Genomic DNA, 16,727 nt, shown 5'->3' on the forward strand with positions numbered 1-16,727 from the left:
TGACATTTGAGGAATATGAAATAAAGATGATAAAATATTTTCACATGAAATGCTAAAGCAAAAAAGTGGGATGATGGGCTCAGAGAATAAGGCTCTCTGGAAAGTCACAAAAATATAATATACTAAGATTAAAAAAGATGGAACAAATTTACATTTGACATTTATATTGAAGTAAATAAAGCTAATGTGAGGAGCTATCAAAAGCAACTGTATATAATAAAAAAGTTAATTAAAGAATATTTGCAATGTATTTTCCTTATCCACATTGAACTCATATAATCCAAAATAATACTGGATAAAAAATTAGAATCATTAAAAGAGCATCTTGGAAAGTGAGCCCTAGTACAACATGGTCATTATTATTAGCAAATGAACAGGGACAAAGAAATTTGGCATAATTTGTATGATATTTATTACTTCCAAAGCTGGATTTAACTCTGCAACTCACATTTAACAAACAATAGAGGCCTTCTCTGGAACTCTGTTACTGAAGGCTAACATAAACTCTTCTCATGTGTCTCTGTATGGGTAACACAGATGACTCAAAATGCTTTTTATGCCTATATTAAAATAGCTATACATATTCTTATCCCATATCAGATTTTTTAAATTATTTTTTAAACAATGTCTTTTGCAAGAAAAAGAAGAAAGTTGTATTGCATAGGAAAATGAAAACATATGGTCTGGAACAACCTCTGAGGGTCACCTACAGAGAAATGTATTGTTGTCCAGTTGTCACACATCAGAAGAACAAAACAAAAATCTGAATAATGCCGCTGCCCAAGATGAGAAATTTGGAAATGTGAAATGTTTTTAGCAAAAACAGCCTACAGGAACATCCCCTTTAAGAGAGGGAATCCATATACAACACTTCTCACTGACAAACCATAGGATATTTGTAGGAAGTACCTTTCCTCAGGATTGACTAGAGAACAACATCAATCAGAACACAGAAAGATTCTAGAAGTAGACTAGAAATTACACTTTTTTTTTTTTAAATCTTTATTACTCACCCTAAATATAATCCTGCCTCTCACTACTAGGTCTCAAAGGAGATTTTAAGGAGAACAGTATCGTTACCCATGTTTTAGAGAACTGGAAACAAAAATAGAAGCGATTGCTCACGGTCACATGCAGAAAGTCAGTCTCTGATCTGGGAAGAGAATCCAGGTTTTGCAACACTCAATCCAGTCCTCTATCCAGTAGGACAGATTTCCTGTACCTTATCAAATCCAGAACTGTACCATCATAAGCAAGTAGCCACCTCCTCTCCCCATACTATGTCCTACAGAGTATTTCCTGCATTATTTAGGAACCAGTTTACAAACTGGTACCATTCATATGGATTATTAAAAGTATCCTTTCTCTTAAATAGTCCAATAAGGCCACTTCGACAAAACCTGTCTTCACTTAGTGATGAATTAGTACCCAAACAAAACCATGTTCATCTCACATTTCATCTTCAAACAACGTCCACTGGATTTCAGGATCAATATTCCAATTGTGCTTCCAATAGCCACTTGCTAACTAGTTAATTTTTAGCAGATGTGTAATCTTTGTTACTTTAAAGAAGTTATGATTGGGACTCAACTAATTTAATTGCTTTGATAGAAGGAGAAAGGCATAACCCACTACAATGTAACATTTTAGGTTAGATTCCACAGACCTTTAAGAACTACATTCCAAAACCTGCCTATTTGCAGGACTGAATCTTAACATGAGAATTTTGTGGTGGTTCTAAAAAGCAGCCTTATCCTAAAGAAGCTGGATTATTTCAGGTGACAGAGATGCCTAATTAGGTCTACTAAAAAGGCCAGACCAAAGTTATGCTGTGCCCAGCATTTCGTTATCCCAGCTCAAATTCAAATGATGTGTATACAGTGTTGTCTTACCTTTGCCTTTGTGTTTTTTCTGCTTCTGCTCACTTAATTTATCCAACGGAAGATCATTGAGGTCCAGGCTATACAAGTTTCTAGCCAATACTTTAGTTAGTGTCTCCATTGTCAGTGACCACTCAGTGGCCAGCTCTTCCCAATATGTCAGTGATGACATAACAGATAGCAAGTCATCCCAAAGTTCTCGAGAGATGTACACATTTAGATTTGCTTTGATCCAAGCTACTATAAGAGTCTGAAAGAAGAAAGTGGGAAAAATTGGGTTCTGAACATAAGATGGCAAATGTTACTGCTTAAGAGGAAGCTTCTAACTGCTGCAGAAATTTCTGTGTATTCCCAACGTTCTTTTCCTCATCAGTACAGACAGACTTTTCATGAATTATCAAGTGTTACGTTAACATGGGCTTCTGTCGTAGATAAAAGAACAAGTGGTTTGACTCATGAAAGACCTTTCAGTATCTTACAAGTTTTGCCAAAGAGTTTTGTAATGTTGTTCTCAATTAGTTCTTATTACATTCATATCTCCTGTATCCTATTTTTTCTTCCTCAAGAATCTGGAGACTTTACAGATCCTATTTAGAGAAGCCACCATAATAGCCCTCTGGAACTATAAACTTTGAAAGGATCTGCTATAGCTTACTGTAAGCACTAAAAAATTAAGTTGGTTCGCATGGGTGGCACAGAAGATTTTGTACTGACTGGAGCTAATTCTGCAATGTAAGCAGGCTAAAATAGCACACGTTACCAGTTATCCCACCTCAACTAAAGGACAGCAACTTTTTAATTTCACAGCACTCCAAAAACTGTTGTCACAGTGTCATTAAATATAGAGTAGAAAGTGACAAATGTAGTCAGTTCTTTAACCCACATGATTCACATTATCTGGGTAATACGATCGATGGTTTAATAAGACAAATCAGCCAACAGTGGTTGTTGTATCTAATCTCTTGGTCAAATTAAGCTGAACTAGTTAAAGTGAATTTATGTTTAATTGCCTGGAAAAGAGGTCCTGCAAGTCTTCCAGCTAAAGTGGAGTTTTTTCTTCCTTGATACTGCAAGAAAGTCTGGGGTGGTATTTTCAGCACAGATTCAGTAACCCTGAGCAGCACAAGTAGCATCTGTTCCCTGTAAAACAATATTAAACTTAGAGTTACTGTTTTGTTATACTTCTCTATATACCAGGATACTTTTAAAGATAATAACCAAGCTTGATTTGCTCAAACACATTCCAAACAAGATACAGTGACTACAAACAGCCAAACTTGGTTCTTGCAAAAGAAATTATTCCAGTCTTTTCACACTTGAGAGTGAGGAATACCTGTCACCCTCTAACATTTTCTGCCAGGTCATTCAGGTGCTATCACTTTCAATGGCCTGAAATTACAGATAAAGTTTTAATTATATTTCCAATTTGAGCTTTTACTTTTTTTCTTCTTTTTGGTATGAATGACAGGTTTTGGCAACGTTACAATATCATTAACATTCTTCATTGATTATTTTGTGTGGCACAATCTTTGCCATCACAGTCTAGAGTCACTTTACAGTCACGTGAAACTAAGGAAAAAATTACCAAGCTAGCAGAACCTCTTTTCTATTCTTACTCCCACATTTCCCAGTGGCTAGCCTTGAACTGACTCCTTATTTCCATACAAAAGGAGACAAGCTTCACATGACACATAACGCCAGCTCTACTTACCCAGAGTTCAGGAAATACTAGTGGCAGGCTGAATGCAAGTCAAGTTAAAATGGAGTAAATCAGCCATTTGAAATCCCCTTGCTACTGCTTCCTTGCAACAGAGATTGGTGGCAATATACTACCTCATTAAAGACAGCTATTTAAAGGAGAAGGGGAAATAATATAAATGGATTGGAAAGTGGGGTCCCCTGTACCTGCTAGGCACCTTAAGCACCCGAAAAGAACAAAACAGTTAAACAGTACACGGACTGCTGTACACAATTACAGATCAAGAGCAACCCACATCTGATTATATTTGTTATCCATGCTTATCTGAGGATTTTTTTCTTTATTTTTAAGTAAAGCTGTAAAGCTTCATATGTTTTAATATTTTACCACTTTGACACATGAGCAAAATGCCCGGGAAAAACGTCATCAGTAGCTCCTTAGTTGTAGTCTGCATATCCTAGCTTACTTCTTTTTTCACTGAGAGCTAAGCTGCCTCAAACTACTTATTACTGGCTTTAATGGAGCAGATAACCTCTTCCCCTGTTGTAAGTTGTCTGTGACATTAATGTATTTACTGATTTAGAGAAACTGGTTCACATAGTCAATACCACTCTACTGTGTTTACTACCAAGTAAATTTTCACATTTATCTTGTGAACTAATAATCTAAGATAAAGGCATTAGCATTTTACCATGTCTTCTTGTCCATAGTTACTTGGACTACCATGTGACGGTAGATGTTAAGAATGCGTTTACACATATCCGTGTGTTCATCCAGCAGAGCTTTAATTTCATTTGCAGGTTCAAGAAAGAATATATTTGAAGAATTTATTATAAAAACCTGTAAGCAGAAAAGAGTGGATGTTATGAGCTCGAAGCACTTCAATGTTTTTAGAAATTCAGTTGATAACAGGTAGATAGGAAGAGAAAATCTACGATTTAAACAGAAAAGGCTGCATGCGCACTCAGAAGTATATATTTAAATATAAGTTAGCTTGATGTGATGATAAAGCAACAATAAGACTGATTTTTTTCCCTGTTTTTTTCTACAAAACATATTTGTGTATTTTTGCTCTTATAGACAGATGGTACAACAAACTACTCAATACAATTAATTTAATATTATGGACAAAAATGTCCCAGTAAAGAAGTCCACTGCACTAAAGTTGCACCTGTAAGCCAACAGCTGGCTAGTATAATATATGCTAAACTACTTGAAATAGTCCTGATACCCAGTGCGTGCTTCAGCATGACAAGGCCTGTGTTATGTTCTAGGAAACTAAAGCATTCATCCCACTGTGATCAGTAAGGCTCACCAAAAGCAGGAACAGGAGACCTTCTCCAAAGTGTTTGACTTCAGTGGAGAGTGAATTAGAGCTTTCAGAATTAAAACTATGAGAGTAAAGCTGGCAAGGACACTGTGGGAGTTACAGGAGCTACTACTGAAGTGTTGTTATATTTTTATGTAAGTTTAGGAAGTATTTGAATCACGGTGAGCTGTAGATTTCCAATTATTTTTTATTTGTCTTTCTTAATCCACATTTACAGGAAATAATTGGTTCTACAGTTGTAATTTCCCTCTGCTGAGTGCTTTGGATTGTAAAAATTAAAAATTATTAGTATGCAGCTTTACATTCACGAGCCTCAACTAATGATCCTACCCTACTCTAAGTGCCTAAAATTAAGTCTGTGCAAGAATTAAATGGGAAAAAATTTCAAGACAGAAGTCTCGGATGCTTGATTCACAGAAAAAAAATCCAGTGTGCTTCCAGGTCAGGAAACCTCTCAAATTCAGACGTGCTACTGAGTTAGAACAATGTCTTGACTCCGCTTTGAGCTAAGAAAAGATATTTGCTGGTCAAATGAACCTTTGCCTACCAAACTGGAAGAATCTTCCAGACATTCTCAGATGTGTAAAACTTAGTAATACATTGCACATATAAAGATACTTCACTGTTTCTTTTCTCAGAAGCACTTCACATTCCAAATAGCCATTGTATGCAAAGATAATGAATTTTAAATTATTGTAACATGTTTGAATTTAAAAGTTATTTCAGTTACAAAGTTTATTTCTATATACAACAGTGTACAGCACAATAGGAAACCCTATTGAGGAAATCATTCAAGCTGTGGTAAAAATAATGAGTTCTAATTAGCATGGTCACCCATGGTAAAAGTGCACATGGTGGAGTGGCAAATTTACATGTCTATTTTATTTTGTTAAGAATAACTTTTCTTCTGCATAAAAGAATAGAGGCTAGAGTCATATACACACCTATATGTATGTATATGCATGCACATATTATACATAAAATGCACACATTTTAAATGACCTTAAGAGCATTTCAAAGACCCTCAAATTATACATGCTTGATTTTCTATATCCTCAACTTTAGTGAAGAATCTTGCTGAGCATTTGCAATTAACACAATTTCTACCCTGCCAAATTTCCTAGAAGCAGTTAGAAAACTTCTGGTAGTTAACTCCTGCAACTCCCCCATTCCTTAAGGATATCACCAAAGTAGAGAGTTCTGGTGTCCCATCAAATTTTTCAAACACTTATGTACTCATCCAATCTGTAATTCAAATAAAGATTAGAAAATATCCCTGTACACTTTATTATTCAGATTAGGAAAACTGCAGGTTTGGATGTCTTGTGTGTGGTGACTAATAGCTTAAAAGAAAAAATCTTCTAAGCACTAAATGGTTAATTAGAGTGGTTTGAAGATGTGGCACTCAAATGAGAATTATTTTTTCTGTGATGCAATGCACAGCAGAATGCAAGTCCTGATGCAAAATTAAAAGATTTTTTTTTACTGTTTTATCCAGCACTTGTGTATACATTATCCTACTTAAGGTCAATAAAGATATAGTGAACCACTGTCATTATTCTAACACTATTTATCATCATACTTTTAAAATCTAAAATAATTTTTAAAATTCAGAGATGTTCTGAAGCATGAGTAGTATTGTCTTATATTCCACTCTTTCTGTACTGATAACAAGAGCTTTTTTAATTAGGATAAAAATTAGATATAAAGTCTTTCATACCTGCAATACTGACTGTACTCCAGCTCGTACATTTTGCTCCTCAGCATCCATTTCGGACATTTTATGCAAAGTGTCTTCGTAACAGCCACTTCTTGCCCAGTTTGAATTTCTGACATGACTGGAGTTCATCCCTTTTTCCTGAAAAAATTTTTTTCTTAAAATCCCATAGATTTGTAGACAGGTATTTTGGTTTTATATTAAAGGAAAAAGGATATAACAGATATTAAACAATGGTAGACAGATGTTTAAGATGCATCTTAAAGATACAACTATATTTTAAGAAGTTTGTGTCAATTATTTTAAAGTATCTGGGTGAAATAACTACTATTTTCCTCATCCTTTTATTTGTATATAATTTTTACACAGCTGAAGGTTGGCATACTGCATAATCCATATCTCAAGAGCAGTTTTATAAAACTACATTAAATTTTAAATGGAACTAACCACATAAAAAAAAAATCTATAGATAATGGATCAAATTGGTAGCGCATTCATGCACTGTTTAATTAACACTGATTTTCCCCAACAGATACTCTGACATCAAATTAAACCACATATCTGACAAGGAGGCCACTTCTCTAAGAGTATGCTCTGACATCAAATTAAACCACGTATAATCTGACAAGGAGGCCACTTCTCTAAGAGTATATCAAAAAGATGCACAAATATTAGCCAGCAGTATTTTACCTCTTCTCTTTCTTTTGCTTTCTCTGATGAATTGTGGTCAACAACATTTTCATCACAATCTACCGTTGTGCACTGCAATATTTCTTCAGGTTCTTTCATAAATAAAGGCTTGTCCTCTTGCTGAATCCATTCCTGATATACTTTTACCACTTTCCTCATGGCAGCTGCTTCACATATTGGCAACAGAAATGCCTGTGAGTAGAAAAAGGAACAAATAAAAAACCAGTTACAATAGCTGAAATCAAGTTGGGCTCTGTCTTGTACAGATTCCAAGGGATAAGTCACTGTAGGACCTTAACAAACAAATGACTCCTAAACCTAAGTTTTTTGCTCACTTTCTTCATCTCTAAATGGAAAACACGAAAAAAATGTTTTAACAAGAAAACTTGTAAAGAAAGTACTTTGAAAATTTCACTGCCAAAAAGAAACATATGAGAGTCCATAGACATATATCTACTCAACACCTAGCCTGCTGAAATTAAGACTCAAATGTTCATCAGAAGTATGCAAAATGAATGAGCAGACGTTTCTATTACATCTTCCATTCAAAGGATTTGAGGGAGTGGAATTAAACCAGTTCTAAATTACTAAGAAAAATACAAGTGACACACATTACTGGTTGTCATGTATCTTATTTTTAGCTAAATGAGATTTTACAAAACAGTATCTTTAAAAAATTACTCCCTGAAAAGATTTCAGAATTATGCTTTCAAAAATATGTGCATTTGCATCAGTGTGATGGCTGATCAGTGCCCTCTTCAGGAGGTTTTCTGTATCTGCTGTGCTGGTAGCAACTAGTCACAGAGCAGAAACTTTTAATATTAGTCAGATTTTAACTAACTAACAATACATTTACCACAGACATTTACCACAGATTGTCACAGAGCAGAAACTTTTAATATTAGATTTTAACTAACTAGCAATACATTTACCACAGACATTTACCACAGATACCCTAATTGTACTACAAAAAGAACAGATAAACTACACTAACACATAGTTTTATGGAGTCCATGGCGTAAATGTTGAAAACTCATTGCCCTTGTCTTTAGAGGAGTGCCCACTTGACACAAGTGGTATGTTCTCTCTCTGGAAATAGACATTTCATACCAGAATTGCATTAAAGAGAATTTTGCTGTGTATTACAGAATTCAACTGACAAGCTCATCCATCACACACTATCACTCATCAAATCTAACAGTCTTCTGCACGCCCATATACATTTTTTGTACCCTTGAGTATAAAATGCAAAAAATCTTTTTTTCTACAGACAACATTCCCACCATTCAGTACGACTAAAATCTCCTCCTGACTGGAATAATTTAGCCCTAATGTTTTAGAAACACTACAAATATCTGGCATATTAGAAACAAACTTACACTGAAAACTTCTGGCTAAACAATGACTTAAATGAGACCTCATAACCACACATGAAATCCAAATAATCTACATAACTCATGGAGTGCCTTGTGAAAAGAACAGAAATTTGCCTTTGCTGTCCCTTTCACTGCGGGGGTGGGGGGAAGTTTCCAAAGAGACCATCAATAATTTTGACTCTCTATTCAATGTCTCAGACTCTAAAACCTTGAGTGGCAGCTGAATTCGGGTAACTCCATTATCTCCTTCAGTAATGTGTCCAAGGTCTTCAACACATTGGATGTGGATAAGCTTCTGACATTTATTTGCCTCATTTGAAAATATCCATTTCATACAGATATGCCAAAGTTTTAAAACTTTTTTAGTTTTCTGCTGTTTAAAGCAGTTAGTGTAATGCATTTCAATTAAAACTTAAGTGTATTTTTCTTTACTATTATTCAGAAAAATCTATTACTCTTTTGATCTATAGCATGAAGCATAAAGAAAAATCTATCCTGTTCTATTCTCCTACACTGAACTTAAACCTATGTATTTTCACATTATAAGTACAGACTCCATATTCTGGCATATGTTCTCTGTTTAAATTTGTTTAACAGTTTGAAGTTGAGAAACACTATTTTGAGTATGTTCAGCTAACATTTCTGGTTGCAGTAGAGTCAGAAGTAGAAGCTGTTACTTTCTATAGCCATCTGTCCCACTCTTCTGATGATCACTATCAAGGTAAGGACAGTCACTTGCTCCTAAAATAGCTCTTTAACTAGCTGCAGACTCCCACAGGAACCTTATCTTAATATGACTGGTTTTGGGCTCTAATAGCTACAGCATCAATGTATGAAAAGATCAAACATACCTGTCTATGGGGAACTGTAAAGTCTAAGCTAGATGTTGTTGAACTGGTTATTAGATAAATAAAATTAGAAAAATCAGGAACCAAGGATATTCTACACAGAAAATATTTCAGAATTTTAACTTTTCAATTCTTAAACCTTAAAGGCAAGTTGATAGAAAAAACCTGTACATTTATAAAACGCTCTGCTTAGCAAATACCCTCGAAAGAAAACCATGACAAAACAATCGTTTACAATATAATAATCAAGGTTCTTGCATTCTGAAGAGGGTTCTTTACCTGTCGAAAAATCTCAGTTAGAAAATTAACGTTGCTTCTTTTAGAAGAAAAGACTTTCCGGACAATTTCAATATCAGTTAAATGCTCTTCATCAATACTGCAGAGGCTGGAAGAACTTGGTTCTCTCTCTGTTAGAGTACTTGTATTAGAGTGAGATTGTTCTGTCTCTGCATTTCTATCCTGCTTATCAGTACTGTCATTTTTGCTGTCCTCCCTTGAAGCCATGTTAGCAGCTGCTCTCTGAAACAAAAATTAAAGAATATTCCACAGCTCATTTTTAGTACAACAGTTGAACGGTATAATTTAAGTTATACAACAGCATAATTTAAAACAGTAGAAAGAATTCAGGGGAAAAAAAACAGGATTCACTGCATTTCAAGGCTTATGTCTATTTGATTAAAAACGAAATAGCAGAATTTGAAAAAAAAAAAAAAAAAGAGCAAGTTTTAAAATGTTAAAAAGTAAAACTCGCACCATAGTAAGTCTTTCTAACATGAATTCATAAGCAGAAAATTTGTTCAGAAATTCCTTTTTTAAATTCTTCATTAGTTATAATTATTGGAGAGTGCACACTGCTGACACAACAATTAAGACAAAAACATGAAAGCAAACACTTTTTTGTATACTTGATTTTACCTGAATATTCTTTGGCACATTTTCACCTTCCATCCCAGGAATATGAGGTCCTGTATGAGGTTTTGGCTCAAGCCAGAAAGACACCAACCATCGAATGACAATAACACGAGCCTTAATAAAAGGTTCCTTTGTGCAATATATTGCCTCATTGGTTTCAGCATCTTTCTTAACCATTACATAGTGTGGCTTTGGTCTCATTTGCGGTATATCTGTAAGGAAAGACAACACCTTAAAAATACACGGAGAGAGAAAACTCTATTGAGAAATCCTAAACCCATAATTAATACATGTGAACTTTCAGAGGTGCTGGGTTTTTTTCCATTTTTACTGTTGCAGAACTTATCCCAAGATGTGCTGAAACGAACATGATGGAGAAAACTTCCAAGACTAGACTATAATACATCAAAGAGCAGCAATTTTGTCCTGGAGGGAGACAATATTCTTGGTCCAACAGACAGGAACTTGTTTCTGCTATGCAAAACCTTTGTTTTTTATCTAAAAGTGATTTCTATAGCCTTACATCCTTGCTTTTTTCCTAAACAAGTCAACACATTTCTTTTCATTGTTTTCAGCTCTTTTTAAGCTATGTGCTATACTCAACATTTAAAGATAAACTTCAGCAAACTCACTGCTTCACACTTTCATTGAAAACTACAAAGGAGTTCTAAGTAGCAAATAAAACTTGACTAGAATATGGCTTATACAAGGAAACTTTTTATATAGAATTAAGATATTGCCAAACTTCTTACAGAAATGTTGATAGTTGTTGAAGTTACTAACCAACAACTTATGTAACTCATACAATTCTACAGTCTTTATAAGAGTCTTATATGTCACTTATCCCCTACTACCAAACCTACTGGGAAAAGCAGATGCAGCTCAGATGCAAGGGATCGCCATATTTCCTAATGCACCTCTAGAAAGATCTCTATGTTGGTGTGCAGCAATACACAATAAAGCAATCTAAGTGATAAGGGTCATCAGTTCGTTACTGATACAAATCCCAACATCTTATCATGGCTACAATGACAGCTTTAATTCCAAACTGTATTCTATTAGCAGCTGCAATAAACACAGACTCTTCTGTCCCTGCAACAGGTGAAAGATGAATAGAACAGAGAAATCCTGCTCCAAAGCCACGCGAGTTTTGCGGCTTCATCTAACACCACATCTGCACTACCTCATTTTGCTGGACTTTGCTGCCAGAGCAAGGGCACATGCACCTTCCTACGGCTTTGCTGAAAGATGATCCTGCGGCAAAAGCTTCTGTATTGGCTTGCAGGGAATGTAATGAGTGATGCGCAGCAGTGGGCCAGCTGTCAGGAACTGTGGGTATTTGGGGTCTATAACCTACAATCCCTTTTTCTCCATCCCATGTTCTACATGATGGTTCAGAACTCTTTAGCACTTCTGGCTCTCTACTGGGCTAGTGACAAAGATGCTGGCAGTGTCACCAGTATTCCTGAATCTGCTTCAGAAAAAGCAACAGTCCTTAATAACCCAGTGAGGATGGAATTGACATATGCGGTAAAAACATTATCAGGGGTTGGGGGGGGGGTGCAGCATTCGGAACACATAGTTTTAAAATTGTGTATAATACACATTTCTGCAGGAACAAATATCAAAAGCCCAGTTCAACTCCAGCCGTGTATCAACACTGCAAGAATGTCAGTTCTGGGTTTCACAACCGAGGACAGGGTGCAGGAGAGCTCTACAATACCAATCATCAGCCTGAAGCAGCTACAAACCTTTTGGGTGCAAATGACATTTCTCTGGGAGTGGTGTGCCAACTGTGTTCCTGGTTCTAGAAGTGCAAGTGCAAGATCTGCTCAGATACAAAAACTAGATGAAAATTTGACTGAGGGTTGATTATGACGCGCTGTCAGAACACACCTTGCTGCTGGTGTTTCAGTATCATGATTTTCATCTGGTGACAGCACACAACAAAAACAAAAGAAAGGAGGCAAAAAGTGATAGATTGGACAGAGATGTTATTGCAGCACTGCCTCAACTCTTCTATAGCTTGGGGAACATGAGTAAGAGATATGTTCCATGGTTTTACAAGCAGAAGGCATTTCAAAGATACTGATGGTGGAAGTCAAAAAAGATGCAAAGTAGTCATGCTGAAGGATGTGAAGTTGTTCCCCAACTCTATCTTCCTAATGCAAGGTCAAGAGTTGCTGTGAGGGATCCAGCATAACTTTTGCCAGCTTATGGAATCATAAACGAAGAGGAACAAATCTGGATAGCAATGAAGAAACAATCAGCTTCTATCCAGGCAATTAACTTATGACAGCCATACATACTTTTAGGCACTTGAAGTGAATACAGCCAACCTGCCAGACTGCTGTAAAGGTTTCCTTGTTAACATTAAAAACACACAATGCAACATCCAGCACCAGCATTGAGGATATCCAAGCTAGTGTATCTCAGTGTCATTTCAACAGCCACGCACAAAAGTGATAAATTCACCACGATGCTGCTAAACTGAGGAATTTTTCCAGAAGAAATTTTAAAGATACATCCATTATTTTTAGTGGAAGCATTCTTTTTAGAGGAAAAAAACCTATGTGACTCTTGCATACCATCCACATAAGTAAGAAAAGCACAGAAGACTTTTTAAAAAGCTCACAAAGACTTTATTTACTACAAATAAAAACCAGTATATTGTTTTCATTCTGTTGAAGGCAGCAGGTTAGTAAGAAAATTTAAAAATTGATATATCTTAAACAAAAGCATGTTTAACAGCATAACTGGTGAAAAAAGGAAGCAAATGCCTGGTAGCGCAGTATTTAAAGACGCAAAAATCGGTTCTCTCTGGTATCTATTGGCATTCAACAGGGAGTGAGGGTTGCCATACTGGCAGTGTTTTCAAAACGAGAAGACATTCAGTAGACATGCAGTAGCATGTCTTTGCAGCACACTATATCCTTCTGTAGTTTCATTATATCCTCTCTCTCTATTCCCTCTCAATTGTATTATGTGCTGAAGCTGCTTCTCAAATGTATCCTCCTTCAGTCATTTCTTGTATTTGCACATTTCTGTTCATCTTGGAAGTAGGTGTCAAGGCTCCAGATGAGGACACTGACGTAAAACTAAAGCAAACCAGAAGCTTATTAGATTGACTCAAAGAGCACAAGAGGAAATAGTTCTTTCCCTTTCCCCAACTTTCCATTTTTCCTTTCTGTTTTGTTTTGGGCTTTCCCCACCCTCTGACCTTCCACCTCTGGGAACTTGATGTGAGCTGGTGCCAAAAAAGGCATGAAGCTGTAGGTGGTAGAAGACATACACAGAGTAGAAAATTAAAAGGCTAGCAAAAATGTAGTTGTAATGGTGGACATTTGTAGTTTTGACCACGCTTACTTTTTAAGGCAATAAAGGGTTCAGAAGGAATGAAAGCTGTAGAAAGCTGTAGGACAGCCCACTTCATTGTCTCCCTATAAATGAAGCAGCTCATCTATATGGCTTGGAAATGACACAGAAAGGCACATTACTATGATGGAAGAAACAAGGCCCCTGGAATCTTACTGCCACATATGTAGTTCTTACTAAACAGTTTCTAAAGACTATCTTAGAGAATCTAAACAGATGTTAAAAGACATTCAAAACAAAACAAAACAAACAAACAAACAAACAAACAAACAAAAAAAACAACCCAAAAAAACAAACAAAAAACCCAAAAAATCTCATGGGTTCTTCTAAGCCTGTATTGCTCTTCTAAGTCTGCAATACTCAAGCCAGAATTTGGAGGAGGCACAATACTAGCTTCTTGTAACTGGAATGCTCAGTGCTTGTTCCTGTAACTGACACACTTACCTGAAAATCTGCCTTAAGAAAAAAAAAAAAAAAAACAAAAATCTCAATCCAATATACTATCTCCAGTAAAGCCCCGTATCGATGCTTGCTTACTAAAACTACTGGTTTGATTTTTACCTCATGACTTCTCCTAAATTAAACATTAGACTGGTAGCATAAGAACTGTTTTTAGTAGCAGGCTCAGTGCTCAAGTTTGCCCTGTTTTCTGCCTAGATGCTGTCAATTTTGTTCAGAATAGGCACAGGATTGTTTTCAAATAGGGTGGAAAGATGCATCCAGAGAAGAACTCCTTAGAGGATAAAAGGCTATTCTACTTACCAGTGTTTATGTTGTTTCACTACTGTATTATTCCCCAAATCCTCACCATTGTTGCTGACTTTGCACAGTTTAAGGCACTGACAGTTTTGGAGATCTGTACCCCTTTTCTTGTTCCCCATTGCCCTCTTCTTTACTAAGGCCTTGGAAGTATCTTGTTTATGTTTCACAGAAAAAGAGGACTACAGTAACACTTTTATGGAAGACTCAATCAAGATCTTCACAGAAAGATAAAATATTGTTTCCTCATTTCTTGTTCAAGGATGTCAAGCAGCAGTAGGTTTGCTTTCTCAGCACTGCTTACCATCCCTCTTGTAGCTATTTTATCACTGAACCTCTTCAGTATCTTCACACAATTCTGGTTCTATTGTTGCTTACGGCTTGATTTATACTGTTTCTTCTCCCATAGGTGAGAAGGTCCACTGTTTGTCTTTCTCAGGAGAACATGGTTTTGAAACATCCATCTCTGAAGAAAGCCAGAATCCAAATACATGTACAGGGACTGGCAGAAACTAAGACCTTTTCAACAAACTTCCCTGACAACTTGATTTTAGAATATCAAATTGCATCTGGAGATCACTACTAATCCTTGTGAGATGCTGCATCAAGGGGTAAGAGGAGCAGTGAGGTGTTTGTATTATTCAAGTAACGAAATAGCAGCTTAAAGCCCATGTACAGAGTACTGCTTTGCAAACAAGAGTCTTGAACTCTGTTGGCTTACAACCAACACGTGCATGGGTGCACGCAAACCTGAGCTAGCAAAATCAAGATTTGCAAACAACATTCTAATTTAGAATGGGCTAAAAACCTCTGAGTAAAATTCTAGTTAGGTTTGCTTAGCAAACACCTAAAATTCCACTCTCTATATGGAAAGGTATATTCTAGCACCATTAGCTTTGAATATTGTGTTAAAACCCAGCTTCCCCTTCCTACTGCAAGCTCTTGACAAAATACCGTTGACACAGAACCATAACTAACTTTGCCTTATCTGAATTACGAGCAAGCACCGTATGACCCGAACACCAAGATTCTGTACAGATAAAGCCGAAGAACAGCACACTAATACCTTTTATCTCAGTAGTAGCAGTTTCTCTTCAGAGCACAACTTAAATCAACACCAGAGGTCACATTAAAGAACTGCTTTACAAGAACATTTAATTTACCTGAATCAGGTTAATATAGCAAGATTGACTCTAATGAAAGGGTCAGGTGCCTCCACGAAGATAAAACTGAAAACCATGAACAGGAACCATAACATGTTCTTTCATAAGAAATACTTTTGGAGAATGTTCTTTATGCGCAACATGACTCAAGGAAAAAAATGCTTTGCTGTACTCTGTATTAGAGAAGATACAGTGATTTTATCAGCTGTATTAACACTTACCAAGTATAGGGCTGTATAAGCTGGTCTCCTTACAGATGTTTGGGAAAATAGAAGGTAAGTAGTATTTCTTAAAATTTGAGAATAAAAATGAAAATCCCTTTTCCTGGTTTTCTTTGTTCTTCCATTCTAAACTCTTAACCTTAAAAAAAAAAAAAAAAAGTTGGATAAACCAAACATCTAGAAGCAGAAGAGAAAGATGACTGATGTCTTCTTTATAAGTTATTTCTCTGGAACAAAATCATATGCATTTTAATAAACACTTAGAAAGATGGAACAGAAACTAGCTAGGAAATATCAATGAAACAAAGACTGTCTTCCAAAACACTGCTTCAAAATGAACTTAAACACATCAAATACTGAAACCAATAGAAATAACTGTTTTTATGGTCATCCTGCCAAGTCAGGAAGTAAACACAATTTGATTGTTCTTAATAAAACTGTTTTTATATTTCAGAATGTTTTATAAGAAAAGGACAATTACCCATGGTACTCTGAACATTTGTTCAACAATTTCTTTCAACACATTCTGACTAACAAGTGTCCATATATTAACTATAAGAGGTACTTGGATTCATTTGTGTGGTCAGCAATATGAAACAAACAAATCTGTCAACCACAAGCAGCAGAAGGTACAACTTTAAAGTTGAATTACACAAATCTACTTTCATGGATCATGAGAGCTAAGCCTTCCCGCGTAGATCTCGTGCCGGCCTCCCTTGCCCCCCACCCCCCCAGTTACTGCTGCACAACAGGTATG

The 16,727-nt window shown here is 36.0% G+C and overlaps 1 protein-coding gene across 1 annotated transcript in view; it reads right to left on the minus strand.

The window, feature by feature from the left end:
• LOC104518050 (Ral GTPase activating protein catalytic subunit alpha 1) overlaps positions 1-16,109 on the minus strand; it is a gene marked incomplete at both ends in the record, with an annotated part of 50,264 nt that extends 34,155 nt beyond the window's left edge. The window contains 8 exon segments of the mRNA XM_029085082.1: positions 1,893-2,130; positions 2,891-3,020; positions 4,271-4,419; positions 6,630-6,767; positions 7,317-7,508; positions 9,820-10,059; positions 10,456-10,664; positions 15,971-16,109. Coding sequence (XP_028940915.1) covers positions 1,893-2,130; positions 2,891-3,020; positions 4,271-4,419; positions 6,630-6,767; positions 7,317-7,508; positions 9,820-10,059; positions 10,456-10,664; positions 15,971-16,109 — 1,435 coding nt within the window.
• Positions 16,110-16,727: the final 618 nt, after the last annotated feature.

Source organism: Antrostomus carolinensis, unplaced genomic scaffold (genome assembly GCF_000700745.2).
Source record: "Antrostomus carolinensis isolate BGI_N321 unplaced genomic scaffold, ASM70074v2 scaffold12985, whole genome shotgun sequence".
Taxonomy (NCBI): domain Eukaryota; kingdom Metazoa; phylum Chordata; class Aves; order Caprimulgiformes; family Caprimulgidae; genus Antrostomus; species Antrostomus carolinensis.